Genomic DNA, 25930 nt, shown 5'->3' on the forward strand with positions numbered 1-25930 from the left:
CATCAACACGTATGACCTTGTAAGTGCTGTTGTACTGCAGCGATTATCTGATGAATGCATTGATCAATTGAAAGATTTACAATACAGATTATGCACGTTTGCTTTCTTAGTCCATGGGCTCAAACCCCCCAAAAGTTAACAATGGAGTCCCAGAAGAGGTAAAAACTAAGGTTGCATAAAAAAAGATGTGGTTTTGTAAGATTTTGCAAAGATCGCAAATGTTTTTCATTGAGGTTGATGTAAAAATAAATAAATATTAAAAAGGTCGATGTACTTCTGGGTTAGTTCCTCACAATGGAGCGCATACACACCCATGGAAGAGATTCATAGATTTCCTTTTGAGAGTGGCCTCGAAAATAAAACAAGACAAATGAGACAAGAATTAGCTACTAGCACTACTACTAGCACAACCCGCGGTCCCGCGGCCTCACTCCCCGTCGCTACTTTGCCGGGAGGAGAGCAGACGGCAGCTCCGGCGGAGACGGACCTTCAGTCTGCAACTCAAAAAAACGGTGTGAAAAACAGGAAATTCCTCAAATTCATATCCCCATATCAGCTGTCATGGGGACCCTAAATGAAAAAGTTTTGAAACAGAACACAAAACCTTTATTTTTGTAACCCATCTATGTCCCCTTAGAGGCTCCAGAGCTTTCGCAATGTAGACACACAGAATCGTGGGAATGCCACATCTTTTTATGAGAGCTATCTACAAGGGGGCCCAGTGCATGTGGACCGACCCAATCAATACCAGAAGAAGAATCCCAGGGACCAAAACAAAGCTCTGAGGGTGAGGGCACGCTCTTTTTTTACAGACATGGAGAGGAAAATATAATTATCAGATAGGCCACTTTTATCCGTCGGAAAGAGATGAGGCTGATATCGATTGCGGATTACCAGATTAACAGCCTCTGGATCAACTAGACACAAACTATCAGCATCTGGGGAAAGGCAGAAAGTAGAGAACAAAGACAGTGAGACGGACAAAGGCCAGTGGAGAGAGTAATAGAAAGAGAGATACCGAGAGCAAATAAGATAAGACACATCGGGAGACAGAACCTGAGGGAGGCACAGAGGCAGAAAGGATTCATGTGTCTTTATAACACTGTGTGTCCGCTGAGCGGCCATGTAAAGACATGTCTGTATTTCACAGATAAAGCTCATCATTTTCTGTTTCCACTTAAAAAATACCGAGATCGAAGGAGTAGAACGGAGTAATCGGTCAAATTAGAGCGTTTTTCACACCGATTGTTTTCCCCACATGTGGCTAAAGGTCGTGATTCCTGCTGCAAATGATGCCTCTTCTGAAAAAAATGAATAATTTGGAGTAAAGAATGCAAACGACTCCATCAAAGTAACACAATAAACAGTGTTTCGCATTGGGCTGTGTAAAAAGTGTGATTATCACCCCCATTTTTAAATGATGGATTTGTTTTCTTCTTCCAAAGTGTGAGATTTAACGCTATTCCTCGTCTTATATGACAACTAAATATCTTAGTGTTTGGGTTTGTTGTTAAAAAAAAGACATTTTTTACACAAGCAATTCATTAAATAATAGTGACAATAATCTGCAGATTTCCATACAATGAAAATAATTGTTACAGCCCAAATAAAAAAAACACTGTTGAAACTAGACTTACTAAATGCTACCATTGTTGACTGCGCCCTGACTGACTTTTCCGGAAGTTTATTCAAATTACGTGGAACACAAGAGAGTGCCATTATACAGACGGTGGTCAGCGAAACCATTAATATTCATTGATCCAATCATTAAGAATTAAGAGCTGGGAATTGAGACTTGGCTATTGAAACCAAAGAACTTGACCTGTGGCCCCTGCAGACAACACCAGAAACTACCTCCAGAGCCGGCCCACGTGAACTTTCAGCCTCTGCACGCAGTGTCAGCAGAGGTTGCTTTCAAGAGGCCATTTTAAAGAGAAAGCAGCAATGCGCCGCGCCGCGCCGCGCGTAAATAAACGCCGGCACTCTCGTTCTGCGGGAGCGGACCATGACGGCTGGATGTGTGCGTTTTGCTCGGGTGGTGATGGAAGCGCTCCGGTCTGAATCAGACGTCACAGAGCACGATATTTCATGGGAAGAGAGGACGAGTGAGTATCTCTCTGGTCTTGTTTTATTAATGGGGATGCGTCATCTACTCATTGGTGTAGTCATCTCCACGCGGTGGTTGAGGCCTACCGTGGGATGGAAAACAGTGCGTCACAGAAGCAGATTTGTATTAGTTGCGACCCACTCTGCGCACTGGGGCTCGGTACCCAGAACAGCACACAGAGAGACAGAGTATTTCAAGCTGATTCGTCAAGACCAAGCTCAAACTGTGCCTCTCTGCCGATTTAAATATTTTTAAAAAAACACACTCGATTTCTGAAAAATATTTTGCAGCCGGGTCTGTCAAAAACAAAGCCAACGCCATCTGCTGCTCCTCTGTTCTGAGGTCTTTCTTTGATGCCCGTTGATTCACTTTCTAAATTGAGAGCGTGAGTGTCTCTATTTTAAAGTCAGACAGCTGAGGGTGCGTATCATGCCCCTGAAGGTGTTAAGTAGTTACAACCCCCCCCCCCCCCCTTCTAAAAGAATCAGACAAGTCTGGTAAAAGAAGAAGCACACACAGCGTGATGGCCTCTGAGCAGAGCAGCTCAACAGACTGTTTTTTTTTTTTGCAGATCAGTTGAATTTTTTTACTTGCCAAATTTGCACATCAGTAAAAGCAAGATATGTTTTGGGTGAGATATTTCAATTATATTAACATGGATGTATTGGTGTTTTGAAGAGCTGGTGTTTTGTTCATCGACTGCTCTGACAACCACAGTTATTCTGCTAATGTCCTGAATCTCTGTTCAAAGATGGAGATCGAATGAGAGAAGAGGGATGGGAGACGAACATAAAAAGAGCTGAAGGGAGAAGCTGTCTGCAAAGAAACAACTACATAATGCTCCCATGTTCCTAGAAAGTCCACGGTTCCTCTGCTCTACGAGCTCGACCCCCCCCGCCCGAAACATGACTTCTTGACTCCTTCAGCGAACCACAGGAAACAACGCCTCTTGGTCTCGGCTGCAGCTCAGACAGTCCCGTCATGGGTGCTTCCCAGAAATGGCCGGATGCGCGGAATTCGAGGGAAGGCTGGCCCAGCGTCAGGGGAAGGAGGGGAGGGGGGGGGGGGGGGGGGGGGGGGGGGGGTAGGGCTGGAAGAATGGAAGCAAGGGGGGAGAGGAAGAGGGGTGGGGGGGGAGTGGAATTGGGGACCAGCGAGCGCCCTGATATTCCTGGAAAAAGCCTTTAGCCTTTGGCAGTGGTTCTACTTGGAGCACCAGATGATCATCTTACATGTTTTATGCAAAGCTACTGATGCAGCATGACTAACCAGCCCGCCCTCATGATGAAGTGAAAGATGAAGTATCTTAACAGTCCAACTACGACAAAGCATCGCTGACTGTGCTTGTGTTATGGATTACAGCAGAGATCCTCTGATTATAGTTCACAATAATCTGAGGAAACATGACAGAATGTTGATGATCGCTCCAATTAGGAACAGACTGATCAGCAGATGTTGCTTCAACACCAGTGTTCTTCATACCAGCGGAAGATCGCTTAGTACAGACGATGACGTTTGTGTAAAACTGTATCACTATAAAAAGAAATTATATTTAATTTAGGGAAATTCGAAGGCATGCTACCACACATTAATGTCAGATTTGAGATCAAGAGCAAAGAAAGAAAGATAATTTAATAACTTAAAATGTCTAAGAATGAGGTCGACAAGAAAACCACAGATTTGGAAAGTTTTTGCTACAATAGAAAAGAAGCACGCACCACAGGAAGACCAAGAGGGACCACAGGAAGACCAAGAGGGACCACAGGAAGACCAAGAGGGACCACAGGAAGACCAAGAGGAAGCCTAACCTCTGAAGCTGTTCGAGAGGGCAGAGTGGCGCTCACTTTGTCTTCATGCTGTTTCTTGCAGTTCGTTCCCATGGAGCCATAACTTATCTGATTATCTGATGAGCAACATCTGAAATCAGCAAGCCAAACAGACTAGAACAGAGTTCCATATAGTCACAACGACATGCAAGAAAAAAGAGACGTCTCTTGAATTTAAATCATAGTGTCAGCCTCCAATAAGAACCCTCAACACCCTCAACACTAACTTTAAAAACATTTAGGATACTATGCAGTTACACGACAGCTTCATAATGACAATGTGACTTGTATACATGTCGTGGGCGTGTTGGACATGCTTTGCATCATAACCGTCTGGGAAACTTGTGACACATCACTGATGCAACGAATATTAAAAATGTATTTATCTTTTGGGTGTTCAAAAGCGGCTGCCAAAGGCCAAGAATTGGTTGCCAATTTCTTTAAAGTGGTTGACGACGGCAAACCCCCTTGCTGTCGAGCCCTGCGCACTAAAAGATGTTCCTCTCCTAAACTCTGAGAGATACGTCGGCATTATGTGTGTAAGTTCACCACATCTCTGACACATGCAGTTCCTTAATACATTCTTATCAGTGCACTTACGGATGACAGCCTGGGGTAATTCAACACATCCCCCCTCTGAGAGTATAATGTTCCACAGCGCAAGAGCAGAGCGACATAGTCCAGATATGAAAGCAGAGAGCTTCTCTGCTATTTGATTTTCCTTTATATATACGATGGTCCCCGTCACGAGGGTTGTGGCTGTTTAACTCATACTACGACCATTACGATGTGAAAAAGGGGGCCACCGGCGCTGCACTGAGACATTTTATAAACACCAGGCAGACTTCCAGTGAGTCATTAGCTTCTATCACAACACAGAGGAGAGCATGCAAAGCGCAGTGGGGAGGAAATATGAGACCAGACGTGCATGAGCAAAAATGACTCACAGCGACTCTTACTACACCCCAACGAGGCACGGGGCAATAGACCTAAAAGAGAAAAGTTGCGTTGGCTTAATAGATCTCTATTCCAAATGTGTAATGTATGTACGAGTCGGGGCGACTCATTTCCTGATTACCGAGATTCTGAGAAAAGATCAGAGTTGATTTTGTACTGGGAGAGGAGGCCCACGGCCAGGATGGATTATTTCACATGTGTTTGTATGTGGGTGTGCAAGTGGATTTTTCCCTGCTCTTTAGTGATTGTGAAACTACATTTAAAGTCAGGTGGTCTACAGCTGTGGCAGTTCTGTGTGTGTGTGTGTGTGTGTGTGTGTGTGTGTGTGTGTGTGTGTGTGTGTGTGTGTGTGTCGGCATGAGCAGCGCCGAGTGTCTTGTTTTTCTCCGTGTGGAAAAAAAAAGAGAAAAAAAAAGAAAAACATCTGTGAGGAAGCTCACGAGGGTCAAGGTTACTCTGACACCAAAGGTGAACGCACTTGAGCGGAGCGCTGGAGTTCAGGCTTCCTGTGTGGCTTCGACGCTAACCCATAATGCAACGCATAAAACCTGCGACTGAGAGCCGGCCATGTCCTTCTGTGAAGCAGCTAAAGACTCCCACTGCCAGGGACAGCGCGGCGGCGGCGGCGGCTACATCCCCGCGGATGAGGAGGAGACGGCGCCAAGAAAATCTCTGCATAATAAGGAATTAAGTGCTGCAGAGGCAGGGAGAGTTATAGTTTAAGCAATGGATATTTTCAAAGCCAAAATATTCAAAATCCATATTGTGAAGAATGTGAAGAAGGCAGCAGACCCCACGGAGTTAAAAAAAAAGAGGCAAAAAGGCAAAAATGACTCACATTGCAGAGACGCATGGAAAAGGTGCCTATCAAAGCTTCATCACAGCACTCAGACTGTGTCATGTGCATTTTGTTTTATTCATTGTGTTAATGCCCTAAATAGATCTAAGTGCTAAGTCATTCATTCTTGTCAGTGCTACTGTGTGCTACTTGTTTCTGTCTTTTGGAGAATGCTTAAGCGTGGGATCTGCAAACTAAACATGAAGAAGAGGATGCTTGTACTTGTGTGTGTGCGTGTGTGTGTGTGTGTGAGGTAAGCACGGCACACAGGTAGAAGAGTAAAATCGTGAAGGTGCCGAGGATTCTGCCCACAGCAGATAGCGGGTGGAGATTGGGGGGGAAAGACTTATAGCTGCCAGGACCAGATCCCTATTGGCCTGTGGAGCTCGCTGCAATCGTGCAGGATGGGACGGGAGGACAGCAGCAATGTTTTAAAGGACTGCCGAGCCATCCTGGAATGAAGTGAGATGACCGCATGTCACGCAGAGATGAGAAGTGAGAGGGAGGGGACAGGCAGAGTAAGAAACAGTGCAGAGAGCGAGAGGGGGGTTGAGAGAGAGAGAAAACAGAGTGTGTCGTTCTAAGAGGAATATTTCAGGGTGGTAAATGGAGCAGAACTCCATTCCAGCTCCTCTCTTAACCTCCCCCCGGTGTCTCATCCTCTGCATGCAAAGCATGAAGCCCAGGAGACAAAGAAAACAGAGAGCTGGAGAGACGAGCTCGGGGACAAAATAACACTGAATTAATAGACGAGACATTTTGCTCATGCATTTGTTTTAACATAACGGAAAACACACAGAGGCGGGGACGAGCAAGTGGTGAGGATTTGCTTTGTAATCGCCATTCTAAAGGGATGAAAGGGTGAAGGGCCGCTGACCCCGTCACCCACTGGGATATGTAGTTTCTGCTGATCTATAAGTTAAGGAATAATAAGTAACCTTTAATGCAGCAATAATCTATATTTTCATACAACAGATCACGTGACAAATTGTATGGGAAAGGGTTTGCTCGAGGTGATGAACTCATAACCAGGAGGATCATAAATCATGTCATTGTTTGGTTTTCCAGCTCTCAAACAGCAGACACACACGGTTAGCTACTAGCTGGTGAACTTAGCGGAGCATTTAGCAGCTAAAGAGCCAGATGTTTCCCTCAGGAGCTGGTGGAGAACAAAAACAGAGCTAAGAGGAGCGTTAATTATGAACTTACGCTGATTAGTGACTACAAATAAATTCAGATGTTACTCCATATCTGTTTGGTGTATAAATAGACAACAGTTTGCGAACAGATTCTCAATTCCACCTTAAAAAGGTGATAATAAGTCAGTGTTGCATTTACTAGTGGCCTAACACAATGTTAGTATAGCTGTGTCATATCATCAATTGGTTTCTGAAGTGATTTTCTTGGAATGTGGTTTACCATCCTGGGAGTTGCCAAATTTGGACAAAGGGCAGAAAGTCTGTTTAACGAGATTAACACCAGGCTAGCATAGCAACCGTCACAGCTGACTCTGCTACACCTCTCAGCCATCAACACACTAAAACAAACATGTCTGAATGCCTGAATAGTTCATTGATGAAACAATAATTTGCCAAATTGTAAGAAGTGAAATTAGGTCATGGGAGCCAAAACAAAAAGTACTTAACTTAAACTGATGGAACAAAGGCATTATTACAGACTGTTGCACATCTAGTGGGCACATGTTTGCTGTACATGTCTTCATGTGCTTTACATACTGTACATTATGGTGCAACTCTAAATGGGTCGCCCATCTGACATGCAGTCCATTCTTTGGAGCGTTATCGTGGGATCCGTCCGGTGTAACAGTGCCAGTTTGCCGCAGAGGTACGAGAAAGCATGTCAAAGATGATGAAGAGCATTCACATTACGGTGCAACTCCACCGGGTCACATTTAGATATGGGTGGGGGAGACTTTGAAGGTGATGCACTCGTACAGCAACTAAAAGGGAGCGAAGCGGCTCCAGCAAACCTTCCACCTCTCCGTAAACCAGAGCTGACTCCTGGGAGTGGACCAATGGACAGAGAGTGTTATGTGTAATAGTTTACAGCTAGAGGAAGAGCGATACTAACAATGTGAGAATATCGAAAACACTGGCGAAGGAACCGCTGACACATTGCTTGTCAATACTGTGGCACACATTCTCTGTGGTCCCCGTCCTATCACACTGCACTTTCTTTTTCTTTTTCTAAAGCAGTAACCAAGCCTGCAATAACGAATGCCTTTGCTTTATGCGTCTCTGTATGTGGCTTGAAGGAGCTCTTTCCTCCGACAAGACTTGTTCAAGCGCTGCGTTTCTGCTGCCAAAACAACACACAGTGGAACTTTCAAAAACAACACTGCTGTTGAATAAATCAAAAAATACCCCTGCAGCTTAGCTCAGCGGCAAAACCTGACACAGTAACAGAACCATGGATTCAGCCATTCTCCTTCTTCTAATTCAATTTCCTGCCCGCTTTGGATCGAGAAAAACAGCGACTGAAGGTTTACAGCGTCACAAACAGAAACTAGTTCCGTGCAATGCGTATTTTTGCTTAATTCTTTCCACTAATGGGGCATACATGTCATGTCTGGCTTGTGAAAAGGCCACGGTATTACCTAAATAAACCGTTTTTGTTCTGAGGATGGTGCTAAAGGAAAGTTGACTATGGGAGATGTTGGGGTATTGTGTGTAAAGTTGGGCGCATCAGGGCATCGAGAACATTTAATCAGCAAAACAGCAGATGTAATCAATATCACTATTGATTGCTGCATTGGCCTGGTACTGTGCATACTTGCTTAAAGACATGGCTTATTGAGAAGCTCAGCTAGAATGGAGCCTTTGTGAGTGTTATTTGTTACAACTGTGCTTTTCCTGTTGAAGTCAATGGAGACCGACTGGTATTCACAGATGAGGGATGATTAAGGGATCGGCTTCAGGTGTGCTGGAGAGGGACACCTGGTGGACAGGTGGGGGATGGCGCGGGGGTGGTATTAAGGAATAATAGTGTTCACCTCTCTGATACGGTCTCAGCAAAAACTGAACATAACGAGCTTGATGAAGGTAGGACTTGTTACAAAGCCGTTGTATTGCATTGTCTTCCTCATGCCTGGTACTTCTGGTATGGTACCAGTTACCATAAAATTAAGTTTTTCAAGTGCTCCTTGTGAATGAGCTTGGGCCTGATGCCTTCAGCTATATTGCCTTACCATCTTTTAAATTTAAATAAAAGATACCATTGTCTAAATGGGTTTCACGATCTGTAAATCTGCTCTGATCACGACCAGATCAGCAGTGTTGTCTCTCAATGAAAGATAAAACTAGTGACACGCTAGAGTTTGATATCGTGACGTATCGGATCAGTCCGATCAGCTGCAAGCGTCCAACAACTCACCGGTATCCAATAAGAGTGCGTGTCAGCCTGTAGAAGACTTCCATGAAGGCTGCTCTCGAGTATCCTCGCTCATGGCTCCTCAGAGCAGAGAGAAGAGCTCTGAGACGGCCTTCGAGATGGTTCACGAGGACAACTTCGGGTTCGAGCATGGATCAAGGATCTCCCTTTCTACAGCTGGCCACCACCCTGCATCCTCCTTCTTTTCTCCTTGTCACGATCCCTGAGCAAGTTTTACACGATAAAAAAATATAGAATATAATTAAATAAGGTAGTGTTACTGCCGTCAGGAAATACCCTGCCTCCTTCCAAAGAACATACGCATAAGGGGGCTTTTTTTATTTCATACAAAGGAAATTTCATGGTTAAAATCACTTACACTCCAGCGGACTAAAGGCTAGATTTATGGATTAAGGAATTCATGTAAGGTTCCCACTAGTATATAAATGATATAATCTGATTTTGATGAATGACTGTGTTGGGGTGTGTTCCTCTGTGTGTGTGTGTGTGTGTGTGTGTGTGTGTGTGTGTGTGTGTGTGTGTGTGTGTGTGTGTGTGTGTGTGTGTGGCCATGGGCCTCAGGCCTTCATCAGAATAGTAGAGGCCTCATCGTCTCTTTCTTTCCCATACGGTTCATGTTCAGCCATCGCTCACGTCCGCGTTGCGTGATTGCACTGAAGGACCGGCATAATCAGCCGTAATGCTTTACAGATGTTACGAGTATTTTTTAAAGCCAATACTGCAGCCCCAGGCAGCCGTATATATGAAAACCCATCTGTGCGCGCATGTCGGTGCGTGCGAGTCCGTGCGTGTCGAGCCGAAAAAACCGGGGCATGATCTGAGGGAAGCATTATGAATTGAGGTCACACCTACAGGCTCAGGATGTGTGATTTATGTCCCTCTGCCTTGCCCTGTCATTGACTAATCACCTGAACAGAAAGTAACAAGTGATTTCTTTTCTGAAGAGCGATTTCACAGATAAGACGCTCCAAATTTGCCGTTAAACGCGATCCAAGAAACGCACCCGCACCCGTCCTAATCCACCCCATTGTGTCCAACATCTAATACCAACCATGAACTGCTGCTAAATCAAGGCTGGTGGCATACCGCAGCCAGGAATTTGCATGGACCGTCCGCTCTTATGAAATAGGAAATGAAACATTGCGGGGGCTTGGAAGCTCTGACGGATTGTGGATATTCCTGTGGTCTGGCTCTCGGGATCTTGTGGCCCAGGCTTTTAACTCCTAATGGTGGAGAAGGCCAAGCTCTGGTCACGACAGGAAATGCCTGCTAGGTGAAACATTCAGTCAGAGCTGTCAAACAGACGAGGTTTCACTATGAATCAGGATTGGTGAGCTGGTAAACAAAGTGCTTTGCCATCGTGACCACGTTCATTTGGTTGGAGTCCAGTCAGCTGCAATAGCATTTAACAGTATTTTCTTTCTTTTTTTTACAATCTGGAACTGGTTTTGTGGAAACTAGTCCTTTATTTGAATTAAACACTGCAGAAGCTGGAAAATGCACCTGTTAGATCAGTTTGATCTTCTGCTGTTGATTTCAACGTGTGAAAATAGAAACATGTAATTTACAATGTTTATTTTAGCAGTTTTCAAAAAATAAAAAAACTACTGATCTACGTTTATACAGTACGGATTTGATGCGTGATGTTAACAGTATACAAACTGACAAGCATTGGGAATACATGCTTCAATTGACTGTAGCAATGCCTTACAATGCAAAGATAATTACTGTTGTTCACTTTATGCTCCTCACAATTTCCAGAAAATGACTCAGAAAATACATTAGCGTTGGCAGGGGTTTTAATGGTTTGATGCATTTGCCTGAATAAACATGGAGGTGGATCTATTGCAGCGGCTTGATGGTGTTGGTACTGTCAACCTGTGTGTGTGTGTGTGTGTGTGTGTGTGTGTGTGTGTGTGTGTTGCTGTGGATGGTCACAGGAGAGAGGGGGTGCGAGCTCAGGAGTGTCATAAGAAGCGAATGCACATTCGTCCCACAGAGACATACTCACGTCACTCTGCCTCAGAGTGCACTGTTGAAGCAAATTAAGGAAGCCTTGGCAGCCTTTTAATGGTCTGTCACAGTCTAACAGGTTTAGAGCGCTTACAATGGACCCAGGCACTAAGCCCGACAGCTCGCGCTTAATTGTTCAGAACCTGTGTGTGTGTGCGTGTGTGTGTGTGCAGTACGTTAGAGCCATTCTGTGCCTGTAACTAAAGTCATTGATTCTCATTATGAGGACAGATAAGATAGACGCTCCCTATCCGTCAGTCTGTCAGGTCCGACTGGTTCAATAAAAGGAGGACTCCAGCTGATACGTTATGATTAATGCGGTGCCGATACGCGCGTTTCCAGTTATTTTAGAGAAAGTGATCCTGAATCCAAGGTATACTCGTGCACAGCTTCGGTCCCATTCGGCAGAGGGTAGGAAGTGAATTGCGTGGCTATTTCCACAAAAACAAAAAAAAACAATGACATGTCGTGGTGATTTTCAAATAAACCACCCTCAGACAGAGGCAAAGTCATCCAGAGCACAAAGCCAGAAGTAGATTGAGTTATTGACTCAAGCAGCCGACGATAGACAAAACATCAAGTGTCTCAATGTTCAAGTGGTGCCTGAAGAAATCAACAAAGCAAATAAAACCATTTGTTTTTCACTCTGCAAGCCACTCTGTCAGCAAGCGAAATGGCCCACAAAGGACGAGGTGGCGGTGCTTGAAAAAAAAAGAAAAATCCCTCCTAAATGGTTTGGAGATTCTGAGCTGTGTGACCTAGAATATGTTTGACAATTTTCTTTTAATTAGGCCTTGAAGACACGACTCATTCCAACTGCTGTCCCGAGAGCTAAATTAATTACTGAGACAAAGCCCATTCTGGCTCATGGCAAAGATGAATCATTGCAGTATTTGGGGAATGAGCAATGCTCTTCATTCAAGGGCTGATGAAAGAGACTCAGACTCTAAAATGTAAGCTGACCCCCCCCCCCACAGCCGCACCACACATGTACAGTGCACAGCGGCATCTGCTGCCTCTCCCTGTCTGGAATGCACCTTTCATTTAATCTTCTCTTGGCTGGAATAGCTATTTGAAGAATGCATGAAAAACAAGATGTGTATGTCACCCGTCCATAACTCCTCTCTCCCCCTCTCCCCCTCTTCCTCTCACCTTACTTGCGTCGTCACCCTATAATGTTCTGACCATTTCGCTTTCCCGGGGTGCTCCACAGATAACAAGCCTCGACTCGACTGCCTCGTGCGGGCCATCGGCCAGCGGACGCGCCCTCACCCGCTGCCAGCAGGCAGGCCATTCATTCAGCTAAATGACTGTGTCATCTGTCAGCCTGCAGAAATTGGGGTTTGTGAGTTATGGCTAATTAAGCTAATCACAACACCAAGAGGTTGTGCCAGAGCCCGGGCCTCACAAACACAGACGGATGAAAAGGGGAGTCGGTTCGCACCTAGACCTGCTGACTATATGCAAAGATTGATATCTTTAATATACCTATTCTTGTCGGGTACAAAAACAAAAACAAATGGGCGATGTTCCTTTCTGTCTCTTCTCTGTGTTTTCAGTCCTGCTGACTGAATGATCGGCCGGCGTGCGCACGGCAAGTCTAATGAGCGAACGATCTGCGTTTGCTCGGGCGACACCTCCAGGTTAAATTGAAAGGTTCACGGGGACGTCCGTGTCCTCAGATACAAGCCTGATAACCCACTCAAATGTTTTCATTAGGGGAAAAATGTGTCTGGTTATCTCTGCCTGATAAGACGAGAATTCCCCAAACGGAGGGAAAACATATGGAAACAGTCGGCCAGAGAACAACCAGTGGAGTATTTGTTACCATGAAGGAGAGAACAGCTGTTTTTTCCTCTGCAGCATGTGTGTAGGTATGTGTCTCTATCTGTATGTTATGAAGAGAGATGAACTCTGTGGCAACGCAATGAGGGCTGGCCTTTGAGTGCAGAATTCATCCCCAGTTTTCTTTCCTCACATATATCGTGTCACAACAAGAGCAAAGCGATGCGGCTCTTGCGCTCTCCGACTCACGTCTGCATGAGCTCTGAGTTGAGCGTGGCGTCCGCAGCGGGCCTTTACAGGCCGCGGCTCATTGACCGCAGTTCACTTTTGCCGCTGGATATATCAACATTACATAAAAAGTCTTCTTCACTTCCCTTGAGTCAGGGACCGATGAGTCGTTCTCAACAACACTGCAAGCAGCACTTCCAGAGGCCAAGCAATCGGCCCCGCTAAGAACGGCCGCCTGCTCCTCTAAACGGACATGCTCCCCCCCACCGACAACAGTAATACAGGGTCCCAACAGGCGCTGCACTACTAAAGTTAAATAGTCCGATACGGCCATTAAGCCGGGACAAATGCGAGGCCATGATTCCGAAGCACGCCTAACGTGAATTGGCTCACAAACAGGCACTATATCTGGACCGGATGGACCGAGATGATTGAAGCGATGTTGCAAACATCTGGATCTCAAGCACTTTGGAGATAATCTGCAGAATGAGGACGCATACCATCAGAAATGAAACCGCTCAGAGGTCAGACGGAAAAATGTGTTTATACAAGCAACGAAAGTTGAGTGAGAACGTGTGGTCTTTCTCAGCAACGTCCCGCTGAGTCCTTGCAGTCGCACGCATTGAAGAGACGCAGGAAAGGTAAGAGGCCTGCCCAAGAAAACGTCTCAAAGCTAGAGTCGGCATATCATATATCTCAAGAGCAACGCTCCGGGAGCGGAGTGGAAACTCAATTTACAACGTCTACACTTTACCTGACACCGTGTGTTCACTCCATTACTGCCATCGCCCATAAATGGGCTCTGTCACAGCAATTAGCAGAAAGTACCTACACGGAATGTTTCCTTTTCTTTCCATTGTGCTTGTGATCAATTCTCCTCAGACCAGGAAATCCATAATGCGCGTCTTAGTCACAGTCAAGGCAATAGCAGTGTTTGCAGCCCATGTGGCTTTAAGTAAAGAATCCAATAACACCAAGTGCAATCATTAGTTTGTCAGGTTTTATTACACTAAAGAACCCGAGGGCTGGTCCACTCACCACAGCTGTTACTGTAGCTAACCTGCTTACAGCTGTTTGGTTAACAGTAAAAGTGATGGTGAGGTGAGACACTTGGCATCCTTTAGTCGCCAAAGTAAATCTGTCTCCTGCTCTGCAGTCTGTCTTCCCCTCCTTTGCATCCCTCTACCGTTTCCTCTGTTTGTCCGTCTCTTCTGTTTTTGCTTTCTATCTCCGTCTCAATCCCACATTCTTTCACTCTTTCAGCAAAAAGTAAAATAAGCAAGGTTCACCATGTTCACAATATAAATGATGTGTGTTGTTTGACATTGTGTGACAATTGACATTGGCAGAGCAGCACTAATGCTTCGCAGCACCCAACCATCCACCCCGACTCCCTCCCTATGACTTCTGTGCAGTGTAAGGAAGTCACATTTCCTGGACTGAAGAAAAACAAAAAGGTTTCCAGTGAACATAATTCAGGCAGTAATTGTGTTTCTGCAATAGGCATTTGGCAACGGAGATCCGCAGTATATGAAAGTATTTTTCTGGGAGTTAGCATTGCATATTCACGGGAAAAAAAACACAATCTCTCCCTTTGACTCTCTTTCTAGTCACAGCTCCTGACTTCTACATGACTTTCTCCGCCGCTGTTTTGTCATACCCCCCCCCCCCCCCCGAGGGATCCTCAACCCACCATATTAAGAGTGGAAATGTATCCGCTTCCATTGTAATTACAAACCCGCTGGAGGCAAAGCTTCTTGATCTCTGCTGGATCCTTGCTTGCTTTTCTTTCTTCCTTTATTTACTCACCTCCCTCAGCCGAGAGGACAGACGCATGCTGAGCTATCAGTTCTGTTTTTCTTCCCTTTCTGCTGGGCATTCTTTGCATCTAATATACGTAAAATTACAATAGCTTTAAGGCAGGCAATAAAAACAATGACATAGATGGGACGAGTGTTTGAGACAAGGAGAGACGCGAGTCTGCATCAGTTTGTTTGTGAATTGTGGGGATTGCTGTTCCATATACAGTATGTGTTGCATATGAGAAGCAATCAAAATGCACGAGGCAGACTCCGAGACTGGAACCATGCCTGTGTTTATTGTTAAGTGTCTAGATTAGCCATCTCCCGGCATTGCGAACCCTCCTTGAGGCCAAAGTGTGGACTCAGCCCAGGACGAGGGCTTGATAGTGGGGGAGAAATTGCTTTCTGTGGGGACGAAATGAAAACCGCTGAAAGGAAAACAAGCGTCCCCGCTGTCCCATGAAAACAGGCCAGTTTAAGCCAGCGGAGTCCGCTACGGTGTGAGGCTGGAGGGTCAAGATGAGGGCGAGCGTTCGATGGCCCCGTAGTGATCTGAAACCAAGACCGGCTAAGCGGGTACTGCCTGAGAAAAGTGGCCAACCGGCAGCCCAGAGGACAACAAAGTGGAAATATAGAAGGAAAATAAGAGGGAAAAAAGGCAAGACAGAGGTGTGCCTGCTGTGAATTTTAGCGAGTGTGTCTGTTTCAAATCCATCTGGGGAATGTTTTCTTGTCAGCTGGCTTTGTGATACACCCAATATGTATATAAAGTCCATGGCTACAGTGCATTGAACAGCACAATGCAGTAAAAAGAGTGTGCCATGTGACGTTAGCGCAGACTGACTGCCTGAAGTAGCTCAGGTCAAAGAACTTGAGACACTCCCGCGCGAGGATGTTGATGTGCTCCCCGGGAGGGGTGTGGCAGCGAAGACCAGACCAGGACCACGATGTTCCCAAAAAAACATGTGCCGGGGCCCTCCGCCTACAACTACAACCGCAGCCACGGCGTTTATGTCTGTCTTGTGGAATGTTCTCTGTTGTTGCTTCCTGTTTGCGCACGACGCGGTTCAAACCGCCCCCTGCTCCGCTTGGCTGTAGGCGGTATTGGTGGGGTTTGCTGGTGACACAAAGCAGCACTCAAAAGATAATGTCCTCGGCCTGAATGACTGTGTACCTTGATATCACAGGAATAGCATAAAAGGAATGCTGCGTGCACCAACGTACAGTGATGATTATCGTATCTAAATCCAATCCAATTTCTTCATTCTTTGCATGCAAGTGCTTCAGGGGGGGCCTTGACATGTTGGCAAGGAGGCAGCTGGGAATTTAAGTGGCACGTATGTAAGATGAGAGAATATCAGAGTGTCGTAATGGAAATGAAAGAGAACGATTTGGTGTGAAGCCTTGTAAACGTATTTATACGAGGAAGAAATACAGAGGTACGAAAACGAGCCAAATCTTTGTTTCCAGCTCTGCGACTGTGACAGCAACACGGCGATAATAAAATTCCTCAATTTGGCTCGAGCCCTGGGTTCCAGTCACACCCCGAACGACGCATTAGAGAACCAGATCGCACCAATAAAGTCAAATCAAACGGATTCCGAACAGCAATTAATTTCAAGGATAATGACAAGGGAAGCCGTCCAAAAGTGCCTCTACCTCAATTAGTCTCTCATTGCGCTGTCGTTGCAGACGATGGATGAAAGAAAAACAAATTAAGTTGCAGAGAAGAGAGAGGGAGAGAGAGAGAGAGAGAGAGAGAGAGAGAGAGAGGGAGAGAGAGGGAGGGTTAAAAGGAAGAGATAGAGCAGAGGAAGAAGGGAGGACGAGATAGTGAGGGGAAGTGATATACACAACGAGGGAGAAAGAGTGTGGGAAAGAGAAAGATTAAAGGGACGGCACGGAGAAAGGAGGGGAGGGAGGCGGAGGAAGAGAATTTGCTGTGTGCAAAAGAGCTTTCCTGATAGTAACGGCCGCTAATGGACACTAGAGAGAGAGAGTGGTTAGAAAGGAGAACGAGACAGAGAGAGCACAGAAGTGTTCTAAGAGACGCAGAGAGACACAGAGAGACATCGAGCGGCGCGGAGAAAGAAGATATCTTCTGTACTCACGGCTGTATTCGCCGGGCAGTAGGCGAAGCTCTGGGGGTGGGGCAACTGTTGGTGGTGGGACAGGTAGTGCTGCAGACTTGTGCGGGTGTAGGAGGCGCCGCTCCAGGCCCCCTGACCCCCACTGCTACAGGCGGCTGCTGCCTTGCTGCTGTGATAACCTCTCAGCGCTGCACCGGGCTGGCGGGGAAGGAAGGATGGGAACAAAATGGGGGGAAAAGGGGGGAAAGGAAAGAGGTTAGCGTGGTTGAGAGAAAGAGGGCTCTGTGAGGGAGCCCAGTGACAAATGTTGCCGTCGAGAACATCAATGGCGTCACTTTCGAGCAGCCTCCGGCGAGCACTGACAACCGGCTGCCCGCTCACTGACCTGCATCCAAAGAGAAAGCGGAACGCGGTGTTGATCTAAAATCTCCATACTAGAGCATCAAGATTGTTCTCACACTTTCTTCTCACTCATTTTCACCCTCCCTCCCTCCCTCCCTCCCTCCCTCTCTGCGAGCGCCAGATGTTGTGAAACACCCCCCTCTCCTCCTCCTTCCCCCTCTGTCACGCTCGAGATGTGTTCTCGCTGGAAAAGTGCTGATTGGTTTGATAAGATGCCTTGGATTACAGGCTGGCAACGGGCTTCCCGGTGCGGCATTATGTATTGGGTATCAACAGGGTCCAGGAAACACAAGGCTGAATCTGCTGACAGGCCGGCTTATGCCGCTCTGAGAAGGGTTACCTGAGCTGTCACGGCTATTAGAGCAGAGAGAGAGAGAGAGAAAAAACATTACGGGACACCCAAATGCTGATCCGGGCCATTTTAACAAGACGCGGGGCAAATACTATAGTATTCAACTCTGGTCAGCAGTGCCACTTAGACTTGGCTATAACATGTGTTTAAACTGCAGGTATTATATGGTCATAGTGTTTGCTAGCTTGTTAATCACAGAGAAGTACGCTCGCTGTAGGAAAGCTCCAAAATGAATTCAGCAGAAAGACTACAAGGATTATGTTTAGTTGTATGTGTTGGTTCTCGTACATGATGAGCATTGTCACACAGCTGGAAACAGGGCCGTTTTTTAAGCTTTGTTCATATGTTCATACAATAAGGACACGGACAGCGGCAGACTTTCACCATGCCACAACCGGGGGGGCATTCCACGCATGTGGCGCTCTAGAAAACAAGACAATGACCTCACGACAGAGAGAATAAGAGCTCCTCTGTTGTAGTTGTTGTGCAACAACTTAACGAGAGTAGGACCAACGATGTGGAATAAAGTTCACAAGTTTTCGAGCAGCTAACATTTCCCCCAACTTCCCAAATACCTAATTATAAATTGAAAACATTGGGGTTTTGGACTTTTGGTTTGGCAACAAAAGCAATTTTAAAGACACAAACACAAGGTCTCAAAACCTTTCTGTGGACATTTCCCACTACTCTCTGACATACCGCAGACCAAACAATCACAAATGATTCAATAGTGAGAATCATCTTTAGTTGGCGCCCAGAGACTTTAATACAATAAGTGTATTAAACTGAGACTTTAAATGAAATGAAAGATATAGTTAATTTTAACTAACAATGAGGTTTTTTATTAGATTACGTATGCTGCTCTCATACAGATCACACTTCTGCTGAGAAAAACACATGAAATGTGATGCAATCTAAAGGGCATTTCGCCGTGATTTCATTTGCATTTGCGAACGGTGTGCAGAGCAAAGACAGCCCACCTTGAATGAAGCACAGCTGTACAGTGAGCATTAACAGCCCCCTTTAGCCCCTGTTGGATTTTCACTGAGGTCAGAGGTCATCCCACACAGGGGATACTGGCGGCGGTACAGACTCACAGCTGTGCTTAGAAAGCTTGCCAGTCTCGTATTCTTCGTCACGAAAGAACCGGAGGGGGGGGGGGGGGGGCAAAGTTCAGTCTAATGCACACGGTGTTTATAATGACGGGCTTAAGGCTCATGTTAATATGAAACAGGAGAAGGCTGTTTATCCCCCAAAAGCAGGATAAATGCATTTATACAGTGCAGCAGAGAGTGCATAGAGGAGCACGGAAGAGGCCCACTGGTGTGATAAAAAAGTCGTGGGAAAAAAACAATAGAAAAAGTTTAAAGCACTGATTTTGAATCACCAGGTTTTGAAAAGCGTAAAAAAAATGGAAACGTCAGTTGCAAGAAAAACAAACAAAAAACAGAGTATTTTTACCTGCTTTTGTCCGACACATCGGGCGCACCGAGTTGTTATTTTCTCTCAGGCCTTGAATGACAAATTTAGTCATCGGGTCAAAATTTGAGAACTGTGCGTGGGCCGCATATATTGTACTAACAACGCATCAGCATTTCGAGCTGTGCCTCACTGATGCAAGTTATTGAGTGCTTTAGAGACATTTCTCGCGCTATTATACAGCCACTGTGAAAAGCCAGAAGGGAAGGAACAGCCCAGAGTACGCTACATTAAGCTGCGCCGCCACAGCCGCTGCTTTAACGCAAGTATTCACCAGTTCACAGAGTTTAAGTGCTGCCCCAAGCCAGGCAACAACCTCCACTGGCCTTATAAACGAGGATTATTCAGCCAAAGAGGAGGCGTTTAGAACTAATGCATCCATGCCCAGGTGTTTTGTTAAAGACTATCTCAAGAGGGGAGAGATTCAGTCATACATCAAAGTTCTATATAATAACGGAGTCATCCTGAGGCTGAGGGTTGCTGAGCTGCGTGAGTGACAAGACACATCCGCCCTTGGTATCAAAGGGGTGGGGCTGTGTTTTAACACCAGGCTGGGATCCAGGGGTCTTGACATTCCTCGATTGGAATGCGCGATTGGTCCCCGGACTCAGATTCATTTCACAGACTTTCAGCGGCTCGTCAGAGAGCTACACTCTGCCCATATTTCTCCATTTTATATAAGGGCCAATCGGATCTGGTTACACAAGGCTTTCCCTCCTCCGAGGGGGAATGTTTTACATGCGGGCAAACAGATGTGTGTGTGTGTGTGTGTGTGTGTGTGTGTGTAGTGGCTGTGTGCTGCCAGTGATTTGCTCAAAATTTGACGAGGAAGAAAAACATTGTTTTCACTGTTTGGTTATTCTTTTTAACAAGGGCAAATCACATCCTTTGTGTTTCTGTGCTCCTGTGTTCCTACCCTTGTGAGGAGCGGCATGTGTTCTGCGCTCACTGAGCATTCATACTGTCCAAAAAACATCGATAGTGCAACCTGAACGAAGCCAATTACATTGGCTTTGGTAACCTGTATTCCTATCCTTTGTCTTACTTTGATTTGGGGATAATCTAAATAACTCCTCTCATGCAAAAAGAAGTCCGAATGTGTGGAACTCTATGAGAAAAGGACCCTACTTCTTACTTGATTTATTACCTCAGTAAACATTGTAAACATGAGTTTATGGTCTCAATCTCAAGTTTTAAGTCTTCTTCAATACAGCATGATGTTCATTTAGTAAATTATGGTCCATTTAGAGTCAAACAGACCATAAAGCAGGGTATGCTTTAGGGCGGGCTTACTGTGATTGACAGGTCGCTGCCGCTACCAGAGTCGTATCTGGTGTCTCTACGTCACTCTTCCGCATTCACTTCCATTCAGCGGTTGCAAAAATTCAAGATGGCGACGTCCATAATCCAAGATGGCGGCTGCATAGAGGAGGCTTTATGACGGTTTATGGTTTATGGTTTATGGTTTAGCGTTGGGGCTTTGCAGGATGTAAACATGATGTAAAATGTTGCCATGGAATCAGCTTGAGCCCCGATACTTGGTAACATTTTGGCAAATTGGCAGTTCCTGTTTGTAATGTACCCGTGGATGTCAGGAAAACTATCTCTGGATTACTGATACTGAATAAAACTTAAAAACGTGATGATTCTCAGGCAAGTTCTGGAGGTACAAGGACATACTATCAATGTCTAAAGTCTAAAGATATGTGCATCTTGTTTGTGCGTTTACATTTGACTGATTGGGGTCATGACTCAAGAGAAGGAGCACACATTCTATAGAACTCGGCCTCTTTCACCTCAAGCAGTATCTCACAGTCCGATAACCTTTGATCTGAAGCAAGTAAGACAGCTGCAGTATAGGGCTGGGTACTAGATTTAATGTTTGACATATTTGACTTCTTTGTAAATCAAAAAAGGAGTTTTGTAGAAAAATATACATAGCTTGAAGCCAAAAAAAAAATAAAAAAGATATCCAGGCTAAAAGAGCGATCAGTCATTCTCTTTAAAACTATCCAGAAACGTTTAAAAAAACAGCTGCTCCACAGCCGGTTCACATACCAATATCTGTTCCAGCACGTTAACCTTCGATCATAACACCAAATAGAGGGAGGTGCATTATTTTCTTGATGGAGGAAATTCATTTGGAGAAGAGCAATGCAACTATACTTCAGCGAGCCAGGACGTTATCAGCGCCATTTATTACTAAACATGCACGTCGAGGAGGAATAATGCTTCACCTTCAGCTATGAAAAAGTAAGTGGAGGTTGTGGCTCCATTAATCCGCTGAGATGAACCAGAGCATAGCACCTCTCCCGCGTCCATTTGTCAGCGGTTAAGTGATTTCCTTCCCTCTCCCCGATGACACTGCGTGGTTGCGGGTGTCAGAGGATGGACCTCGGCGAATTACACGACTCTTTTTGCGTCCAGCTCCTCTCATGGAAATGGTTTCTTTCTAAAAAGGAGCAGCTTAGGAACTAACTCACGTTTGCCATTGAATAAAATGAATAACTTGCCAGAGGAACTGCAAATGTATTGCTCTTTCAGAATACAGTGAATTAAAATCCAGCCCGGTCTCGGTGTCGATTGGCAGTGTCACGTCCTTGGAGACGGAAGTAAACTAAGTTAAACTGGCCTATTTTATGATTTCTGAAGTGCAAAAAGAAAAGAAAGAGAAAGAGACGCTGCTCCCCTCATTCACAGGAAGTCATTTCTCTGTGAACACTGTGTGACCCCGTAACTGTGATGAAACCTCCCCGTGAGGTTTCCATCTAAGGAATAATACGGTCGTACTGAACAATTCCTTGCTTTCCAGGAAATATTACCGCCATGAAATCTATAACACACTAGAACAAAAACACACTGCGGTGTTGATGAAGCAAACTGCAGCCTATTGCCGAGACATGGGATTGCTTTAGTGTTACAGAAGGTTTAACGGGGATACGTCTTTAAGTCTCTCTGTGAAATTCTCCTGTTTTATGGTTTCAGCTTGCTGTATTGACTTTCGTGCACGATGGATTAAACGCCCTGAGGCAGCATATTGTCTTTTGTTCTACGTTTGGTATTCTGTTGTACGTTTGCTATTTGTTTCCTGACAATTCATCTAATTTGATCTTACAAAGAGTAACCTTTAAGGTGTAATACCATTGATGACTCCTTCCTCAATGCCTTTAATAAGGCCGTACTGTGATTATCTGATCCTCCTGAAGGTATTGTGGGTCCGTGGGTACAGCGGGGCAGGAATGAGGATTTCCCACAACACAGATCCAAATCAAAATGTCCTGGTTTCCTGTTGGCCTAACTGTGCTTTATCTTGGCTCGTCCCTCCCCCCCCCCCCCAAAGACACTGGAGTGCTGCCAAAAGGCCCCTCTTTTGTCTCCCGTCATCTCCATATACCCATTTCACATGAAGCACATGGAATAACGGACAATCTCCAGTGCATGGGCGTAAAAGTGTCCGAAAAAACCCCATCAAACGAACAAAAATGAGGTCCGACGAACGACTAAACAACCGAGCCCCAAAGCATATTTTAAATGAAGGTTGAAATGAATGGTTTAAGGGTGAGAGGCTTCAGCACGAGGACCAGGAAAGTCATCCCAGATGGCATTAGTTAGGGGATATTGTCTTCTGGAGGGCCCTCCACGCCTGGTTGCTCCGTTTGGCCGCCTATGAAAGAGATGCAGCTTTGCTTTGGCATCTCTGATGACTGACTTCCTGGAAGCTGTGTTGCGTGAAATGGCCTCCTCTGTACCAGCCGCCCTCCTTTGCCAATCCTCATCCTCTCACACACACACACACACACACACACACAGACGTCGGCTTCCCGCCACCAAACAAACACGCAGGCTCCGACTGTCGCTACTGGCGATAACCGCAGCAGACGGAGGTGCGACGGGTTCTCCGGGTCACCAGCAGTTCCACCTGGAATCCCAAACGGGGCACCTCTGCTCACCCACCCTCGTCCTTCCTCCAACGCTCGCAGGACCAAGTTCAAGCGTAACCAAGGCAACGCAGTGGCGGGGGCATGTGTGGATTTTGGCGCGTGGGAAGTCTTGACAGGTTTCAGGCTGCTCTCAGTGGAGAAAGAGGGGGGGGGCAGCGATTGATCAGCTACCCCCGGTGTCTCCACGCTCACTAGCTACGGGGCAGAGAGGCCCGGCAAGGCCAACACACCACCACACACACACCGTCTATGCCTCTCAGTCCCTCTAAACAACAGTCTGAGGAAACACTTCTGCGATCTAAGATGAGAGTCTGGAGGGACCTGGAGTAGGTGGTAACCAAGGCAACTGGGTCAGAGGGTGACACTATAGCCAGAGATGGCCGACAGCCACTCAAACAAACATGTACAGTACTTCACTTTGGGTCAGCTAAGATGAGAACGTCGTGTGTACACCGTTAAGATTCCTGCACTGAACGGTTGCGACCCTCCGCTGTAGAGATGAGCAGGACGCACAACGTACCATCCTCAAGTCACAAGCTTTTGTTCCGAGGTATTCGGTGGCATTCCAGCTCAAGGAGACAGTGTTTACGACTTTAAGACTGAGCGTCTTTAGAGGTGTGGAAAGAAGGGAGTGGGATGTGAAGGGGGCACACAGTGGGAGAAGAAAAAGAGGAGAGAAAGAAAGATATTCAGTCCTTGACCTCTGAGGATCGTTGGCTAACAACACTGTGACCCGTCCACACTTCACTCGACGTAAACCCCGTAGACTTTATGAGTCTGTGATCCATCTCCCCCAAATATTTTCCTTGGCCTGACACATGTTTATGCTCTGATGAACCGTGAGCCCGAGGGCGGCCGCTGTGAGGCGGATGTAGAGCCTCACATTTGCATCTCGAACATCCTATAGGGGGGGGGGGGGGGGGCTGATTTTGATAACACCTACACCAGGGACACATGTGCTCCCTTTCCCACCGCCTCCCCTCCATCTCCCGCTGTGCTCGGACTAGCAAGGAGAAGCAGCATCCAGCTCCTCAGTGGAGCGGGGACATAACATTTACACAGGGGGGCTTCAAGGCGAGATGAAGGGGATGAAATATCATCGTGAATTGACCAAAAATGATACATTTTGGAAAGTTATAATAATAATATTTATTGTTTAAGTCAATTGTCAAGAAGGCCGTTGCCGGTTCAAGCTTCCCAGATGTGAGAAGAAAAAAAGAGTCTGAGAATTGTTGTCGTGATTCAGTTATATTGCCGGAGGTCTTTGTGTCAATATGTCTCATAACTGAGTGAATCCAGGCATACTCGCCATCAGCTCTGATCATATGGCCTTTAGTGTGCAGTAAATGATTACATTTTTCTTTATAGTTTTCATAAAATAACAACAGTGGCATTACAGTTCACTCCCAAATCTAAAATACATATTTCCCCCTCTTACCTGTAGTGCTATCTATCAGTCTAGATGTTGTGGTGTGAGTTGCCTCGTGTTGGAGATATCAGACATGTCTGCCTTCCCTCCATTATAATGGGTCTGTATGGGACTCGGCTAGAGGTGCTCAAAGCACCAAAGAAACACATTTGCAAAAACCTCAACAACAATGTCTCTTTCCAGAAATCATGAGCCAGTCACTCAAAGTGGAGAATATTATTAAATGATGTGGTATTTTTATGGACATGTTTGTCCTCTAAGGAGCAACTTTTTTAAATGAGGTAGAAGGGTCAAGTTTCAGTGATTTATCACTTATTGCAACAAAAACAAAATGAAAACTGGAAAAAAAAACTTGCACTGACTTGGAAACACTAAGAAAACCAAATATGTGTTTTGAAACAGAAGAGTCCAGGATGTAATGTGCAGCACTTCCACCTGTTAACAGCAGTATAGAGGCTGTTAATGTCTGCTGCTGAACTATGATTACAGCTGTTTACCCACTGGGCCAGGCGAGCCGCGTCTGAGTGGATCACACCTCCAGACAAATGCTTCCACACTGACATTTCAGTCCTCTTCTTATGTAGGCCGATGCGTTTTATACACCCACTTCTCCGGCTCTGTCACTTTGTCTGTTCACCTCGCTCTATCGCCGTCTCCCTTTGTGTCTCTCTGTCCAGCCCCCCCCCCCCCCTCCTCCCATCCCTCTATAAACTGCGGGGATGATGGATGCCTCTGATTGCCTGAGGCCTCTCTGAGTCCAGCACACTAAATCCAGAGTGCTGTTTGGAGCTCCGTGCCATTAAAACAAACACCTACACAGCACAGAAATAGACACGCGTGATCATTAAGTGAGAGGTGGTCTGTGTGGTCAGAGGGAGCTGTGGTAAATGAGAGCAGGACATGTGTTCGCTGCTCTTAATTAACACTAAATCAATAACAATCACGGACGTTTGCTTTACCTGTTAATTATCGCGAGCTGAATTTTAACAGCTGATTTGCAGCGAGTCTCGTTATTTTTAAGTTAAGTGCAAATTACTCGAAGCTCCAAGTAGTTTTCGGACAACAAACAACACGATTCTCATAGTTAAATTTACTTCTACTGCAATTTACAATACATGCCTATTAACGCTGACATCTTACCAGAGGACTAACCAACCGGTCAGCCAACAGCCCCGTTTCTTTAACTGCTCACACTGCAGTTCTACAGGACAAACGTATCTGAGGTGAGCCAACATGTGGAAGGAAATGCTTGTACAAACAAGACCAACTG

At 45.8% G+C, this 25930-nt stretch overlaps 1 protein-coding gene across 1 annotated transcript in view; it reads right to left on the reverse strand.

Annotated features, from left to right (window-relative positions):
- The window catches only part of LOC142965343 (RNA-binding motif, single-stranded-interacting protein 3-like), a 256699-nt gene that overhangs the window by 187724 nt on the left and 43045 nt on the right, over positions 1–25930 (reverse strand). The window contains exon 3 of the mRNA XM_076106256.1: positions 17079–17255. Within this exon, the coding sequence (XP_075962371.1) occupies positions 17079–17255 (177 nt within the window). The remainder of the gene's footprint in view (positions 1–17078; positions 17256–25930) is intronic.

This window comes from Anarhichas minor, unplaced genomic scaffold (assembly GCF_050575085.1).
Source record: "Anarhichas minor isolate MPS153535 unplaced genomic scaffold, ASM5057508v1 ptg000033l, whole genome shotgun sequence".
In the NCBI taxonomy this organism is placed as follows: Eukaryota; Metazoa; Chordata; class Actinopteri; order Perciformes; family Anarhichadidae; genus Anarhichas; species Anarhichas minor.